This window comes from Haliaeetus leucocephalus, unplaced genomic scaffold (assembly GCF_000737465.1).
Source record: "Haliaeetus leucocephalus isolate CR32 unplaced genomic scaffold, Haliaeetus_leucocephalus-4.0 Scaffold730, whole genome shotgun sequence".
Lineage (NCBI taxonomy): Eukaryota > Metazoa > Chordata > Aves > Accipitriformes > Accipitridae > Haliaeetus > Haliaeetus leucocephalus.
The window spans coordinates 2,980,670-2,994,804 of NW_010973166.1; the positions used below are offsets into that span (position 1 = coordinate 2,980,670).

Sequence of the window (14,135 nt, forward strand, 5' to 3'; positions counted from 1 at the left end):
ACTTCTTGGAGGAAAAAAACTGTGACTTGATTTGACTTGACTGTCATGTGGTGTAAGAACATCATTAAGTAAGAATCCAGTGGAATGAAGCAGAGAGAAACTGCTTACACAGGACCATTCCCCAGCTTTCTCTTGTAGCAAGTAACTGAGGGACCCTGTCCCTGGTGCTCAATGCTTCTTCCACAAGCAGGGTTTCCTGGTGACCCACAGTTAGAAATCAGTGTATGGTGGCAATATTGTAATATAAAACAACTTGGCAGTATCTGTGAGAGCATCCTGCTCTCATTAGGATTTGATTTAAATTCTAGATTAGATACTGAAGATGATGTAATGAAAGAAAACAATTTATAAGACCGCTGTTTGGTTAAGCAGACTACTTTTATTTCATTTTCTTATACAGGAGTATTCTAGCATTCTAATTTTTACCATTTCTCAGTCAATTAATCCAACATTGCTCTGATCATTTGCAGGGAGTAATGCAAGGCACGGTACCCTATCTTGGTACCTTCCTCACTGATCTCATCATGCTTGACACAGCCCTTCAGGACTATATTGAGGTAATTGGGGGCAATTTTTTGAATCCAAAATAGCCTTCCTGCCTTCCCAGCACTGAGTGTGTCTGTTTCTGCATCTTCTACTGGGTTCTTACGCAGTTCTTAAAAATGGAGGAATCTGTTTTCAAAAAAAAAGGAAGCAATATGCAGTTTTACTAGCAACAAGAATCTTGTGTGAATTTGAGTGCAGTTATCTCAAGGGACAACCTTAGCATTGTATTTTGTCTTGTTTCCTTAGGTTAGAAAATGTGAAGACAGTAGGCTTTCCATTATTCTCTTTTATTTTTCTGAAAACATTTTAGGTGTAAAGATTTCTGTGACTAATTGGTAAAATACACAGAATCATAAATTCAGCTCTTCAGACTGATCACTGAAGTGCTTCAGTATTGACTTGGATGCATCTGAGCCCTAAAGTAATTAAAGATTGGGTTTTTTCATTTCTCTTTAGCTGAACAAGCAGGGGGAACCAATCTAGCATAGGAAGGGAAAAAGGATTGCAAAAGAGTCTGGTTGTTTAACAGAGATTGAGGATGGGGCCAATTGGTTTTCAAACACCTTTGAAAATTGGCCCCTATTAATGGAGACTCTTGAGGAGCCATGTTGCAGGTGCTCAGCCTTTGTTGTGCTGGTGTTGATATTTATGACAACAATGGGCAAATACACTTCTCCCTGGGCTGGTAATAGTTGCTGGTTTGTTCAGTGATTGTTTGTTTTGCAAAACTGTACTAAAGCAGGCATGTGTAAGGTTGCTATATATCCATTTTCTTTTTGGCAGTTTCCCTTCTGTCCATGCTTTATGTTCAGTTGATGAACACACTCACTGGGAACACTGCTAAACTCACAGCACAGGCAAAAGCCAAGTTTGTTTCTTGCATGCAAAATGCTCCTAGCATTCTTCAGATCTGATCTCGACACAGCTTTTATGAGCATTCTTGTACTGGGCTTCTCTTCTTGGGCAGATTGCCATTTAGACCATGAAGACAGATATCCTTTGGAGACTCGGATGAGTACTGTGGTTTATACCAGATCTGGAATCAGGTATTTTTAGAAGGTCCTTGCTCAGGGCAGGTCTGTGCTTTACATTAGCCTTTGCTACTTCATCCTGTTTGTGATTAAATTCAACTGAGCATGTGCTCTTCTACTCTGATCCCTTCTCTTTCCTTCCAACAGGGTGGCCTGATAAATTTTGAGAAGAGGCGAAGGGTAAGTTGAATGTTCTGTGATATTTTTTGTTTGTTTGTTTTTTGTTTAGTTTACCAATGCCCTCTTCTAGAGCATTCTCTTGGTGAGGCTATTTGTCTTTGCCTAGGCGTATACAACAGCTGCTAATTTTAATGCAGGTTTGTGAGGAAAATATAGATTCCCCAAAATGCTGTGAGCCTCTGCCAAACTGTGAGGGGTGGTGCAGGAAAAGAACCTACTTTTTAGATGTGTGCAGTAGGGGAAGAGGAGCTGCAGGCGACTTACTTCCATGGGATTTACATTTGGGGCATGCACACTCCCTGCATTTGGTGTTCATGGGAATACGTTACATGTGTATGTCCTGTGTGTTAAATCAGATCTAGTGGCATGAGACTTGCTTTCCAGAAGATACATTTTGTAAGTATCTTCCTTCTGCTGCAGTAAACTGTTTGTAGATAAAAGGCTGCAGAGAGCAAACTAGGTACACGGGACTGAGAAATAAATGCTACCAGTCTTTCCTTTCAGCCTGATCCTTGTTGGTCAGAGATAAGTAATGCTATGTAGGAGTAAAGGTACTAGGGTTACATCTGTCTGAATGAAGTTGTGCCAAATCTCCGTTCTGGGGTCTGAAAGCAGACTTGGATTTGGCTGTGATGGAGCCATTCCCTTCCCCTAACTGCTCCCAGCTCTACAAAACACTTCTTGGACTTGCCTTGTATGTATAACTACACAGCTCAGGATACTAATAATGTGACAAACGAGCTTCTCTGAAGCCATCAGTCCAGCTTCATACAAACCAGTGGCAAAGCTGTCCTCTGAACCACGCTGAGTACTCAGCTCCATTCCTACATCCTGATTCTATAACCTGCTCTAACACAAGGGCTTTTTAAGAATTATTTTGGCAAAGTGTTTATGCAAGTGGAGTTACAGAAGAGCAGCACATTTTAGTCACACATATTAAGGGTAGCGTTTTGTGTTCCTCTGGTGCAAGTGTGAGCGCACAATGGGCAAAGCTGGGGAGGATCAGACTTTGCTTTCATCACAGGCACCCCTAATTATTACCCTTGCTTGCTGCCTGAGAACCACCTAAAGTACAAAGCATGATTCCTCTCTCGGAGCTGGTCTGGCCAGTGCAGGGGTGAGCAGGTAGGATAATCTGAAGAACTTAGGATGCTTTGCTACCCTTGTTCCTAGAGGAACAAGCAACAGTGCTGCCGTTCGGTGGGGTTTGCATGGACATTACACTTCAGTTAGTACTTGAGAAAAGGTCTGTGGTGAAGTATGATTCCTTGTGTTTGTCTTCTAATTTGTGTGTGTCTGATAAAATGTTGACATTTCAATGCACATTACAGATGCTGGGGGAAAAGAAAAAAAAAGACTTCATTGTTTGAAGAACTGGTTCTTGAAATAGTAACTCAACTGAAACTGAACTTCAGGTCAAACTAAGTTTGTCTTGGATGTGTTGTTGCATGTGTTTAGTATGCAAATGAGTTTGTCTTTATCTTGTTTTCTAATTAAAATTCCTATTTGATTTTTAATTTTCTTAGGAATTTGAAGTAATTGCCCAAATCAAGCTCTTGCAATCTGCATGTAACAGCTATTGCATGACACCAGACCAAAAATTCATCCAGTGGTTCAGGAGACAGCAGCATTTAACTGACGAGGAGAGGTAGGTTCTCAGTACAGCTGGCGAAGCAGGCTTTTCTTACCCCCCACACCCACCTGCAGGTAGGTTATGCCAGCCTTCAGCTATCCTCTTACAGGAGCTTACATATACTGCTGCTCGAGGAGCGTGGAAATACATCTGCCTTCTGCTAAACAGCTGTAGAAAACCTGTTGAACACTGAGCAGGGTTTAGTTTTGAGACTGGAGATCAGGCTTCTGACTTTGAAATATGATAGTCTATGTCTGGGCTGTCTGTATGCCCAGACACACACTCTGAAGTCAGTCCTAAGGGATGTCAAGATGCAGTCACTGAGCATTCAGCTGGTGGATGCGGGCAGCAGGTAGCCAAGGCAACGCAGAGCTCACTGAGCACTCACCAGATGAATGTCTCCTGGGCGTTTGGGGAGGGTTTTGCAGCCCTGCCGAGTTCTGTGCTACTGCACATGCTGCTAGACCAACCCAAGACAATTTACTTACAGCATTTTAATATCTCCACTAGGTAGCTGAATATCACTCTGCTGCACAAAGAGTGTAAGCACAGATACATACTGCATTGTATTGAGTCGCAGTAAAAAAAAAAGTCAGTTTATCCAAAACTAATACGTTAAGTATTTTCTTGATTTATTTTTTTAAATAAAATGATGAATGTGATCCAAAAAAGCACTCGTTTTTAAAACTATTATGAAGAAGTGAAATATCCTCTTCACCATGGTAAAATGTAGACAGAGCTATGTTCCTCTTTGTGGGGTCGCAGCCTTCTGTGAAGTGGGAATAACTGAAGGTTTCTCGAATTTCTTGAATATTGCTACTTTGAGATATATAACTAAGAGTATTGTCTGTAAAAATTAACCCAGTGGCCTCTCTTCTGCAGTTACAGCCTTTCACGTGAGGTTGAAGCAGCTGCTGACACTAGCACCACATCGCCAAAATCTCGGAAAAGCATGGTGAAGAGGTTCAGCCTGTAAGTACAACGGGGCAAAGGGCGTTTGGTGTGTTAATATGGACCTGAAAAAAATCAAACAAGCAGTACTCATTTCACCAGCTGAAAAACCTGGCTGGGGAGCCAGACGACTGCTTTACTTTAAGTAGACACTATCAGCTAGAAATGCATACTTCTCTCTGAAGCTGTTCCTTTCTATTGTTATAAGTAGTCATGAGGATTATTAATGATGAAAGAGATTAGAAACAAACAAGCCTTCCTAAGGTGTCAGAAAAAGGAACAATTTTAGTGCTGGATTATAAATTCAGTATCTATTGTGTAATAACTTCCCTGAATGCAGTAGCAAAACAGAGTAAATGAGGATAAAGTCTGGCCTATTATTAGTCTAACTTGCTATACACATGCAAAAATTCCTTGCAGGATTTTAATATGAAAATGAAGGTTAGCAAAAAGGCATTTGGTAATAGAAACAATCTGCCTAACTGCCTTCAAGTTAGAGAATGAAAAAAATCATGGGGACATGGTCCAATTTAGTCTAATACTGCAAAGATTCAAACAGGAGGTGGGTGGAGAACAGGGGCGTGCAGCTAAGCAGACATGGGAAACAACAGACTAGCAGGAATTCAGGGAAACCTGCAGGGAATGAAAGCAGAGATCAAGGACTGAAGTAAAAGTAACTGAAAGGTGAGAAATTTGAACCTGATGTAAGAGGAGATATGAAGGGACTCCCGCATACCAGTGGCATGATCAAGATGAGGGGGGAAATGATGAATTTAACAGCACTATCAGCTCTTAACTCTCTTTCCTGCTTGGCTCTTGTACCTAGTTTCCTCAGAACAGCCAGTAGCCATTCACTTCATGTCAGCACTACTGCAGGTTAGGGTTTGAAAGAAGAATAGGCGTTTTCCATCTAGAGTTTTGAGTCCTGATACACAAAAAAAATCTGGGCAGCTGTTTGGAAAGTGTTTCAATTAGTCCATCGGAGTTGGTGGTGATATGCTATGAGAATGTGAGCTTTGAAGATGACAGTGCCTGAACCGTCGGTGGCCTCTCATTTGTGTCTCCCTTGGCGTGTGCCTAAGCTGTGCGTAAGAATCATTGCGGCGGAGCACAGGCTTTATTCTCTCGTTTCTGACTGTGTTTCAGTGCCACAGTATTGTAATTTACTGTACTGAGTTTGTTTCCACTGTGCAGTCTTTGTCTAAACAATTGTTTCATCTGCATTCTTAATGTGTTTTGTAAATTAATACTGTTGAAAAGACTGGCATAATTCATTCCGGCAACAGTGAGTGACACCTCTCTAAATTGTTTTAAATCATTAACTGCATGCTGACATAGCATATAATTCACCTTCCTTCTCTACTTTACGTATTATACAGGTTTGTTTCCTTTGACACTCCTTTCAATTTACTTGACCTGCATTTAGAAATGAGTCTCAGAGAGGGAGAGCCTATAATTTACACTTTCTTGTCATCTCCTCATTGTGTACATCTCCATTCAGACTCTTAGCGAGGGCACCTTTATTGAGTGAAAGAATTTGAAGAGGGGATGAACTTGCCTTTTGAAGACCTTTGCCTGGTGTATGGCCATGCGTTACCTTTCATGCACTGTTTCACTTACTCATGGCAACTAAGTAGGTCTTGAGCTGCCTTGTGTGAGAAGGACCAGGGAGTGACAGTAGCGTGCAGGAGCATGTAAGGTGGAGCCAGCTCCCATGCCTCTAACTTGCCCTTTGTCCCTTGGTTTGTAAATGCATGAGGTTTATGATCAATCATTTCCTAGCAAGTGAGTCTGAAAATTTAAAGACTGAGGAGGATTCTCATTTGTGATACTTCAGCATTAGCTCTGATTTTGGCCTTGCAGCTGGTGGGTATGCTAGGTCAAGAAGGTATTATGTTAGTGTGTAACAAACTCTTGACAAACCATATAAACAACATCGAGGAAATGAAAACAATAGGCCACTCAAGATAGGAAAACAAAACAATACATAAGATTTTTGAACCAAGTGACAGCTTTGCCCAGCTCAGGTCTGCTTTCACTTACTGGCTTTTATGGTTTCTTTTCTATACTAGCCTGTTTCTAGGCTCTGAGGTGATCGCCCATAGCACACCCATCAAAGAGCAACCCAAATCTACTCCAGGTGGGAGCTCTGGTGAAAGCACGGACTCAGCCAGCGTTTCATCATGCGAGTTTAATCACTCTGAATCTGAAGATGCCTGCAACACTCCCACAGGCACTCCTGATGAGCCTCAGAAAAAGGTATGGTCTGGGCCTTGTTGCCAGAATACATAGCTTGTGAGACACTCTTGACACTACAGGCAGCCCCTAGGCGCTTGCCCAAGCCTGTTGGTCTTGCCTAGAGCACTGCTTTTAGCAGAATGGAGAGACTCTAGAAATAAATGTGTAAAAATGGAAGCAATCCAGTCAGGATTTTTGCACAATCCCTTCTATGTTGCTGAGATACAAGTCAGACTGAAGTTCTCCTTCCCTGAAACTACATTTTCTTGCAGTGCCTGGCAGTGTTTTTGGTTTAGGTGAGGCCCTGGAGAAGCATGAGCTTAATTTTTTTTTTTCAGTCCCTCATTGTGCTTTTTGAGAGGGATGGGGCAGGCTAGCAGCATTTCTACCTTCGAGCCTGTGAGAAATGGTGTGAGGATCCTAAACAGCACGCTCGCTCATGGCACATGGCAGCACGATGTTAGTGGTGACACGGACAAGAGGATTTATAAGCCCCCACAAACAAAAACAAATGGAACAGAAGACAGCATTAGCTGAAGTGGAGCAAGATCAATAGCTAGTCATTTCCTCCTTGAATGTGTCAGGTTCGATGAGTTATTCTGCTGTTAGCAGCCTGCTGTTGTGTCCATCATGCTCAATCAGCTGTAGCTGGAAAAGGAAGTTTGACTTTAGCAGCTGTGTGCTCACCAAGGAAAGCCCAGCTGCAGTAAAGCTGTGCCTGCACTCCGGCGAAAGGTGTTTTCTGGGTGGAAAAGTATGTGTGCATTACTAACAGCCTAATCCTGGGGAAGGCAGAGCAGCTGCAGTTGACCGAGTGATAGGCAGGGAAGGTCAGAGCTCGCCACCCCCGTGGGTTTGAGCTCCCATGAACTCCCTGCTGCTAGCATGAACACCTTGCCTTGGCTCAGTTGAATTCCAGTGGGAAGTCAGTGTGCAGTGCAGTGCAGTGCTGCTGTGTCCGCCCCCCCCGTCCCCGTCCGTCCCCCCCCGCGCACACCAGCTCGCTCCTAGCACACGCAGCCAGTGTCTCACACAAAGGCACTGAACCGATGTGCCAGGAAATCCCTTGTTTGCAGAGAAGGCAAAGTCCCACACCCCACATGCTGGCAGCTGGGACACCCCATGGCAAAATGAATGTAAGGCTGAAGTTGAGAGTGTTCATGCTGAGAGCAGATGAGCCAGGCATGTGTCATTACCATCCAGAGAGACAAGCTGTACGGGCAGGAAACCAGCAGAAGGGATCTGATAAGGGGATCCACAGGGATGTCTTTCCTACAGACTCTTCCATTTTGAACTAAATTGCATTAACTGTACTGTTGAAGCCCTTCTCAGGGATGTTTTGCTGAAGAGTGTCATATTGGGGTTTAGCTTGTGGGTATTAAATTAAATTGTACTAAATGTTCTTAAACCAAATGAAGCATGAGGTCCCAGACACGGGCATCCATAAATCATTTAAACAATTTAGCTGGAGCAGTTGTTACAGTGGTTTCGATAAGCAAGTTGGAGAAGGAAGATAGTCTCGGCAGTTTTTGAGTAAGGCAGATGAAGTGAAAGGCAAAACCCTGAGCAGCAGAAGGAGGAAGGGGGCAGTTTCCAACGAGGAAAGACTACTCAAGGAGAAGTGGCAGACTGGGAAGCGTGTGTGTATTCTCACTCATGTAAAGGCTCCGACCTGGAGCAGGAGCAGCGGTGCCCACCATGCCCTCTGCTCTTTCCCAGCCGGTCCCAGTCCCTGGCCTGTTGCCCACAACCGGATTCTTTCTGTTCGTTGTATCTGCTGCCACCTCCTGGCCTGCTCTAACTGAGAGGCAAGAGCAAGCAACCCTCACCGAATTGGAAATAAGTTTCAACTGTAGTTCACTTTTTTCTGGAGGCAAGGAATACCATGCCAGCCTGCTGGACAGAGTGCAGATGATAGAGGTTTTATATATGCCTTCTGCTTTCTCAAGTTCTTCCTCCAGAATGACATGCGCAGACATACAAAATGTCCTGTTTATGACAATGTTTTTCTTTCTTTCTGTTGTGTAGCTCGCTGAATCCTCCTCCTCCTCTTCCTCCTCCTCTTCCCCCACCCATTCCACGGACACATCTTCCTCGGGGGTGTCATCTTTAATCTCATCCACTCCCTTGCCGTCCTCCAATGACAAGTGCTCTGTCTCCATGACACCCATTACCTCAAAAGTACTGCCTCCTGTTTACAACCAGCAGAACAAAGATATGTGCATCATCCGGATCAGCATAGAAGACAGCAATGGCAACATGTACAAGAGCATCCTGGTGAGTGGTGTGGAACAGCAAAATGCTGTTAGCATTGGTCGTGTTTTCATCCTGGGTGACTTAAACAAATGGTGCTTTTAGTTTTGAAAACACCTACTCACTGAGCGGACTAATCAAGCCTGGCTTGAAAGGGAAAATGACGAATGTTACAATTCAAAATATGTGGAACATGGTATGAATCAGAGGTTTGAAAATAGCATCTTTGTGGGAGTTTTGGGTCTTGAAATTAAAGCTTGTGTTTTATCAAAAAGTCAAAGTGAAGCATTCTGATCAAATGCAGGCTTTGCTGCTCCTGCCCTTCTGCTAGTGCTAGCTGGTTTTTCTCTAGCTTGGAATTTGTGCGCAAGTTTTGACACAAGATGCCATGTGCCAAGTTTTTCCCTGGAGAAGCTTCCCCCATGAGCTGGTTTCTAGAAACGGAGCTGTATGGGAGGAAGCTGACAAGCCCTTTCATTCTGCAGCTTCTCTCTGCGGCGAAGGTTGCCTGACCAGCAGCAGCCAGCGTTCAGGTGTTTCCCTCGACGCTGGTTCCAGGGGAGGGATTCTGGCAGTGCCAGGCCCACCACCAAGGGAATGCAGGGCCTGTGCTGGACCATGGGTGACGTGAATCGCCTGCACTCAATCTCTACAGATACCTGACAGAGACTCAGTTGCTGAGCAAACGCTTCAGGTCCTTCAGGGCCTGGGGGGAACAAACACACGTTTAGCTACCTTATGATTTTAACGGTCTGACCTTCCCCAAATCGCAAAGAGCCATTCCCCCTTCCTTTCGACTGTGTAAGGCTCTAGAGGGAGCCCTGTGTCTGCTCCGGATGCACAGCACTTCCACAGCAGACAGTAAACCCAGTTACAAGGCCAAAAATCTTTGCAGGATGTCAAAGTATTTAGCACAGGAGACTGCAGATTAATTGAGGTCTGCAAACAACAGATGGGGCAGCTATTTATGTGGACTTTTATAGCTAGTGAGAACAACACCTTGCCTCTCAAAGTGTTTGCTCAGGAGAGCAGACACTGTGATTTACTGCTCTCTCTTCTAGTACAGTATCGGTCATCTTGAACTAAAAAAACACCACCACCAAATGTCACAAATACCATGCTTTAGTATCTAGCAGTACCTACTACTTTGTTACTGACCCATCCTATTTTTTCAGTTTTCTGAAATCTTTTCCAAGACCAAGCGGTCTGCAGAAAGGCAGGCCTTTGCTAATTATTAAATCATATAGAGTGCATAAGCAGAATCTCTCATTGCAACTCTATCTTTCCAGCTAACTAGCCAAGACAAAACTCCTGCTGTCATCCAGAGAGCTATGTTGAAGCACAACCTGGAATCTGACCCAGCTGAGGATTATGAGCTTGTACAGGTCATCTCTGAGGACAAAGGTAGGGAAGCTTGAAAAGTTCTGCTGGATTTTGAAGGAAAGAGTAAAATGTGAAGCAACGTTAGAAATGCCACGGACACGTCACAGCTGCCAGTGAGACTAACCCCCCTCGATCACTGGTGTGCAGGGATGATTTATCATGGCCTGTCAGCACATCGCTTTACACAGGCAGAGTTCACTCGCGGGTTGCCAGGTACGCCTTCGTATGCGCACTGTGATGCAGAGCTATCGACCGAAGAGCAGCTGCTCTCCCTCCCTGAGCACAGTCTGCCACAGGGGCCGGGCAGGGTACGACTTCCCCACGGATCCGGGCAGGCCTGGATGCTACCACTGTCACTGGGCTGTGCAAACAGAGCTTTCGGCACAGCCTCCTCTGGGAGAGGCTGCCAGGGCCTCTGCCAGGCTGGACGTGGTCCGGGTTTGGCCTCCATCTCCTCTCCTCTGCGACCCTGCTCCCCCTGTTTTGTGGGACAGCTGCTGTGGGCACCACCCGAAGCAGCTCTGGCTGAAGCGGCACAGCGGAACAAGGAAAGGGGCCCAGCGCTGCCCAGCTGCATTCGTGCAGCCTGTTCACCCAGTCCCTCTTCTCTCCTGGCTTTCCTTCTGCTACGTGCGATACTGCCAATTAATGCTTGCTCTGGTCCCTCTTTTGCAGAGCTGGTGATCCCAGGTAACGCCAACGTGTTCTACGCCATGAACAGCCATGTGAACTTCGATTTCATCCTGCGGAAAAAAGCTTCGGTCAATGGACAGGTGAAAATGAGGGGCCGTTGCAGTCTGACACTCCCTAGAACTGCCAAACGGGGGTGCCGGAGCAACAGGCCCAGCAAAATTACAGTGTGAGGGAGACAACAGGCCAGGGAGAACTGGCTGAGAACTGTACCTTTGCTACCATCCAGTATTACAGAATGCCAGTAGATGAATGTGTCAGTATTCAACCTGGAAAAGATTTGAAGCTGAAATGCAAAGTGAACATTTGATTCACCTACAGCCAGCGATGCTTCTCCTTGCCCTTGCACCTGTATATGGACAGACAGACACGGATTTACGGGACAGTACAGACTGGAATTTTTTTTTGTTTTGCACATTAGCCTAGGAAGGCGAGAGCCCCAGTTAGAGGGGAAAATGGGACTGCAACATTTGTCTTAAGAACACCACACAAGCCAACTCTTTTTGTGAGAAAACATTTTCCTTTGTGCCAGTGTTATACAGAAGAAGGTCTAAATTTATTTTTATAAAACTGGAGAAGAAAAGTCTCAATACAATTCTGCGTGAACCAAGAAGGAGATCTCAGCCAGCCTCCAGCTGACTGACAGGAACACTGGTTTGCAGAAGGTGTGGGTGAGCCGAGTGCCACTAGCAATCGCTGCCTCCACGAGGCATTTGCATTCACGAAAAAGCAGGGTGGGTACGTCCCCAAAACACTCATCGCTGGAGACAGCAGAAACTGCAAGTGTGTGTATTGCTTTCACACAGCTGGCAAACTTCTTTTTTGCACTTCTTCCATGTCAGAAAATTACCTATTTTGGACTTTTTTTTCCAAAGAACTTTAAAAGAATGGACTGCACTTGCTTTTGGATGAATGTCATGGTTTGTTCATGAACAAGGCAAACAAACACTACTTGTCTGGATTTAGGTCTTGTCTTAATGCCACTACAGGGTGGTTTTCCTTTTACTTTGCTAACCCATTGAACAGAAATCGATGCCTTTTGCATGTACTCTGAAATGACTGATGTACCTCTTTGTAATATGTGCAATCACTCTTCAAGAGCAAAACTTTTAACTCACGTTTTCACTGATGAGGGGCAACTACATGACCTTTTATTTTAAAAGTGGGCATTGAGAGGAGATAGCCAGGTTTTAAGCATTACCCCAAACAACCAGAGTTTTTATATACCTGTAGCATTATTATGCATTACCTGCAGCCACCTTCCTTGCTCTTTATACACATCTATTAAATGAATTTCCTGACATGGTACAGCCTTTCAGCTGGACTAAAGAATTCAGCTGGACTAAAGAATTTAATCAGCTGTTCTCTATGAAACTTTAAATAACATACTTCCTGAGTCTCTTCCCAGAACACAGGTTTCATTGAAAGGATAGTTAGAGGTTTTATTTTAAAAAGCCATAAATGAGACATTGGATTGTAAGCAGCCCTAACTGAACAGGCTGTCTTTGAGATACATTAGTATTAGTTAAAATAAATACTGAATTTTATACATGCCTGGGCCTTTTCTCCCCACCAGTTCTGTAGCACTACTTTTCAAAACTGGGCTCAGAGTACATTAATGATGGGTGATAAACTCACGCTGCAAACAATGTTGGGTTGTACTATGTTTTACACTATGTGAAGAGTTATCACTTCTGTTTACAAGTAGCACCATGCAGGTCCTAGTCTGAATAGTTTAAGAATTCCAATTGTATTTCTGTTGAGAAGGTGAAGACAGTGAGTTTGTAACTGAGCCTTAACCTTTGCCCAGAGTTAGGGCAAGATTACAACAGAAGTTAGTTCAGTTTTCTTTGCATTTCAGTGTAAGCATGCATTGATGTCTGGAGGGTATTGTTTGTGAAGTATAGTATTGCTCACTCAGAGGTTGTATGTCTGTATTAAGCTGAAAGGTGAATGTTCTTGATTTTAAAATTACACCCTCCAAAAGGTTATATATGAAAAAGATTTTTTTAATTGCTTACCTGTAATCTTTATACAAGTACATAAACTTTTTTTCCACTAATATTTGCCTGGAGTTAATCTGTTTTGTTCTCTTGGCCTTTATTACTGCATGTCAGTTGTGGTTTTTTTTACACCTCCAACCTCTTCACTTACCTCACTGTCATTCTCTTCAGCCTCATCACTTTTACTGTTTTAACTGTTATCAACTTCTGCCAGCTCCCACAACTCATCTTCCCTGCCACCCAGAGAACTTGAAACATCCCATTTTAGGTGTAACCCTTCAGCTACACCCTTCCTCGAGCACTGTTTTACTCTTCAACACCACATCCAGTAACAGTTTTGTACTGTTTGTAATGCTGTCAGCATTACATTTCAGAAAACACTTCAGCACTGGGGGAGACTCCTAAAACTGCCAAAAGTCACACTGTGAGTCCCTGAAGTGTGGCAGTTGCCTTTGTCACTAAAGGGCCTCTCATGTTACAATAGCAAAGGCAAAAGAAAGAGTACCCTGAATTTAAGATTGCTTTTTTTCTACTTAAACTACCTAGGGAGACAAAACACAATGACAGACCCTTACTCGATTTCCTTCAGGATAAATACAATCTATTTGTGAACTAGGAATTTCATATTGCCATATTGAGAGTATAACAGCACTTTTCCTTTCTTATACAAAAGCAGAGACAGAGTTGTTTGTTTGTTTGTTTGTTAGGTTACAAGCAGTCTTATTTTTAGAGCTCACCACCACAACCTTTCTTGTGAAAAAGCTGCTTTTTCAGCTGTCTTGCTACTTATACTTTGTAGAACCTGTTCCTAGCTTCCACAGGTCTGTCACCATACTTACTGGGGTAGGCACTGCTGGGTGTTTCTTCCATCAGCTGGGGGCTCTTGGGGCTTAGCTCTGATGCTCCACAGCAGAACAAAAACCCTCTACCAAAAGCTGGGGGGGGGGGGGGAGAAGGGAAAAAAAAAAGCCCTCCATGGTTCCTGAAGCAGCCTGGCAAATTCTTACTTATCACTTGCTAAGTTCTGCTGACAGAAACTCATTTCCAAGATGCATGACCAAATGCAGGACCCCAGCACAAGGAACCTCCACCTTTGGGCTGTGGGCGCTAAACCTGCTGCAGGCTCAGAGGGGACGCCCCTTCTGTGCCCAAGCTGCACCGTAGCCTGGGACAGCACAGTCCCTGCCCTGTGCCCAGCAAAAACGGCCCTCTCGGCAAGAGCCAGGT

At 44.1% G+C, this 14,135-nt stretch overlaps 1 protein-coding gene across 1 annotated transcript in view; it reads left to right on the plus strand.

The window, feature by feature from the left end:
* Nucleotides 1-11,732, plus strand: part of RGL1 (ral guanine nucleotide dissociation stimulator-like 1) — a 112,903-nt gene extending 101,171 nt beyond the window's left edge. Inside the window, exons 11-18 of the mRNA XM_010580730.1 lie at nt 471-557; nt 1,725-1,757; nt 3,284-3,405; nt 4,273-4,362; nt 6,414-6,600; nt 8,608-8,856; nt 10,122-10,236; nt 10,891-11,732. Coding sequence (XP_010579032.1) covers nt 471-557; nt 1,725-1,757; nt 3,284-3,405; nt 4,273-4,362; nt 6,414-6,600; nt 8,608-8,856; nt 10,122-10,236; nt 10,891-11,078 — 1,071 coding nt within the window. The 3' untranslated portion in view covers nt 11,079-11,732. The remainder of the gene's footprint in view (nt 1-470; nt 558-1,724; nt 1,758-3,283; nt 3,406-4,272; nt 4,363-6,413; nt 6,601-8,607; nt 8,857-10,121; nt 10,237-10,890) is intronic.
* Nucleotides 11,733-14,135: the final 2,403 nt, after the last annotated feature.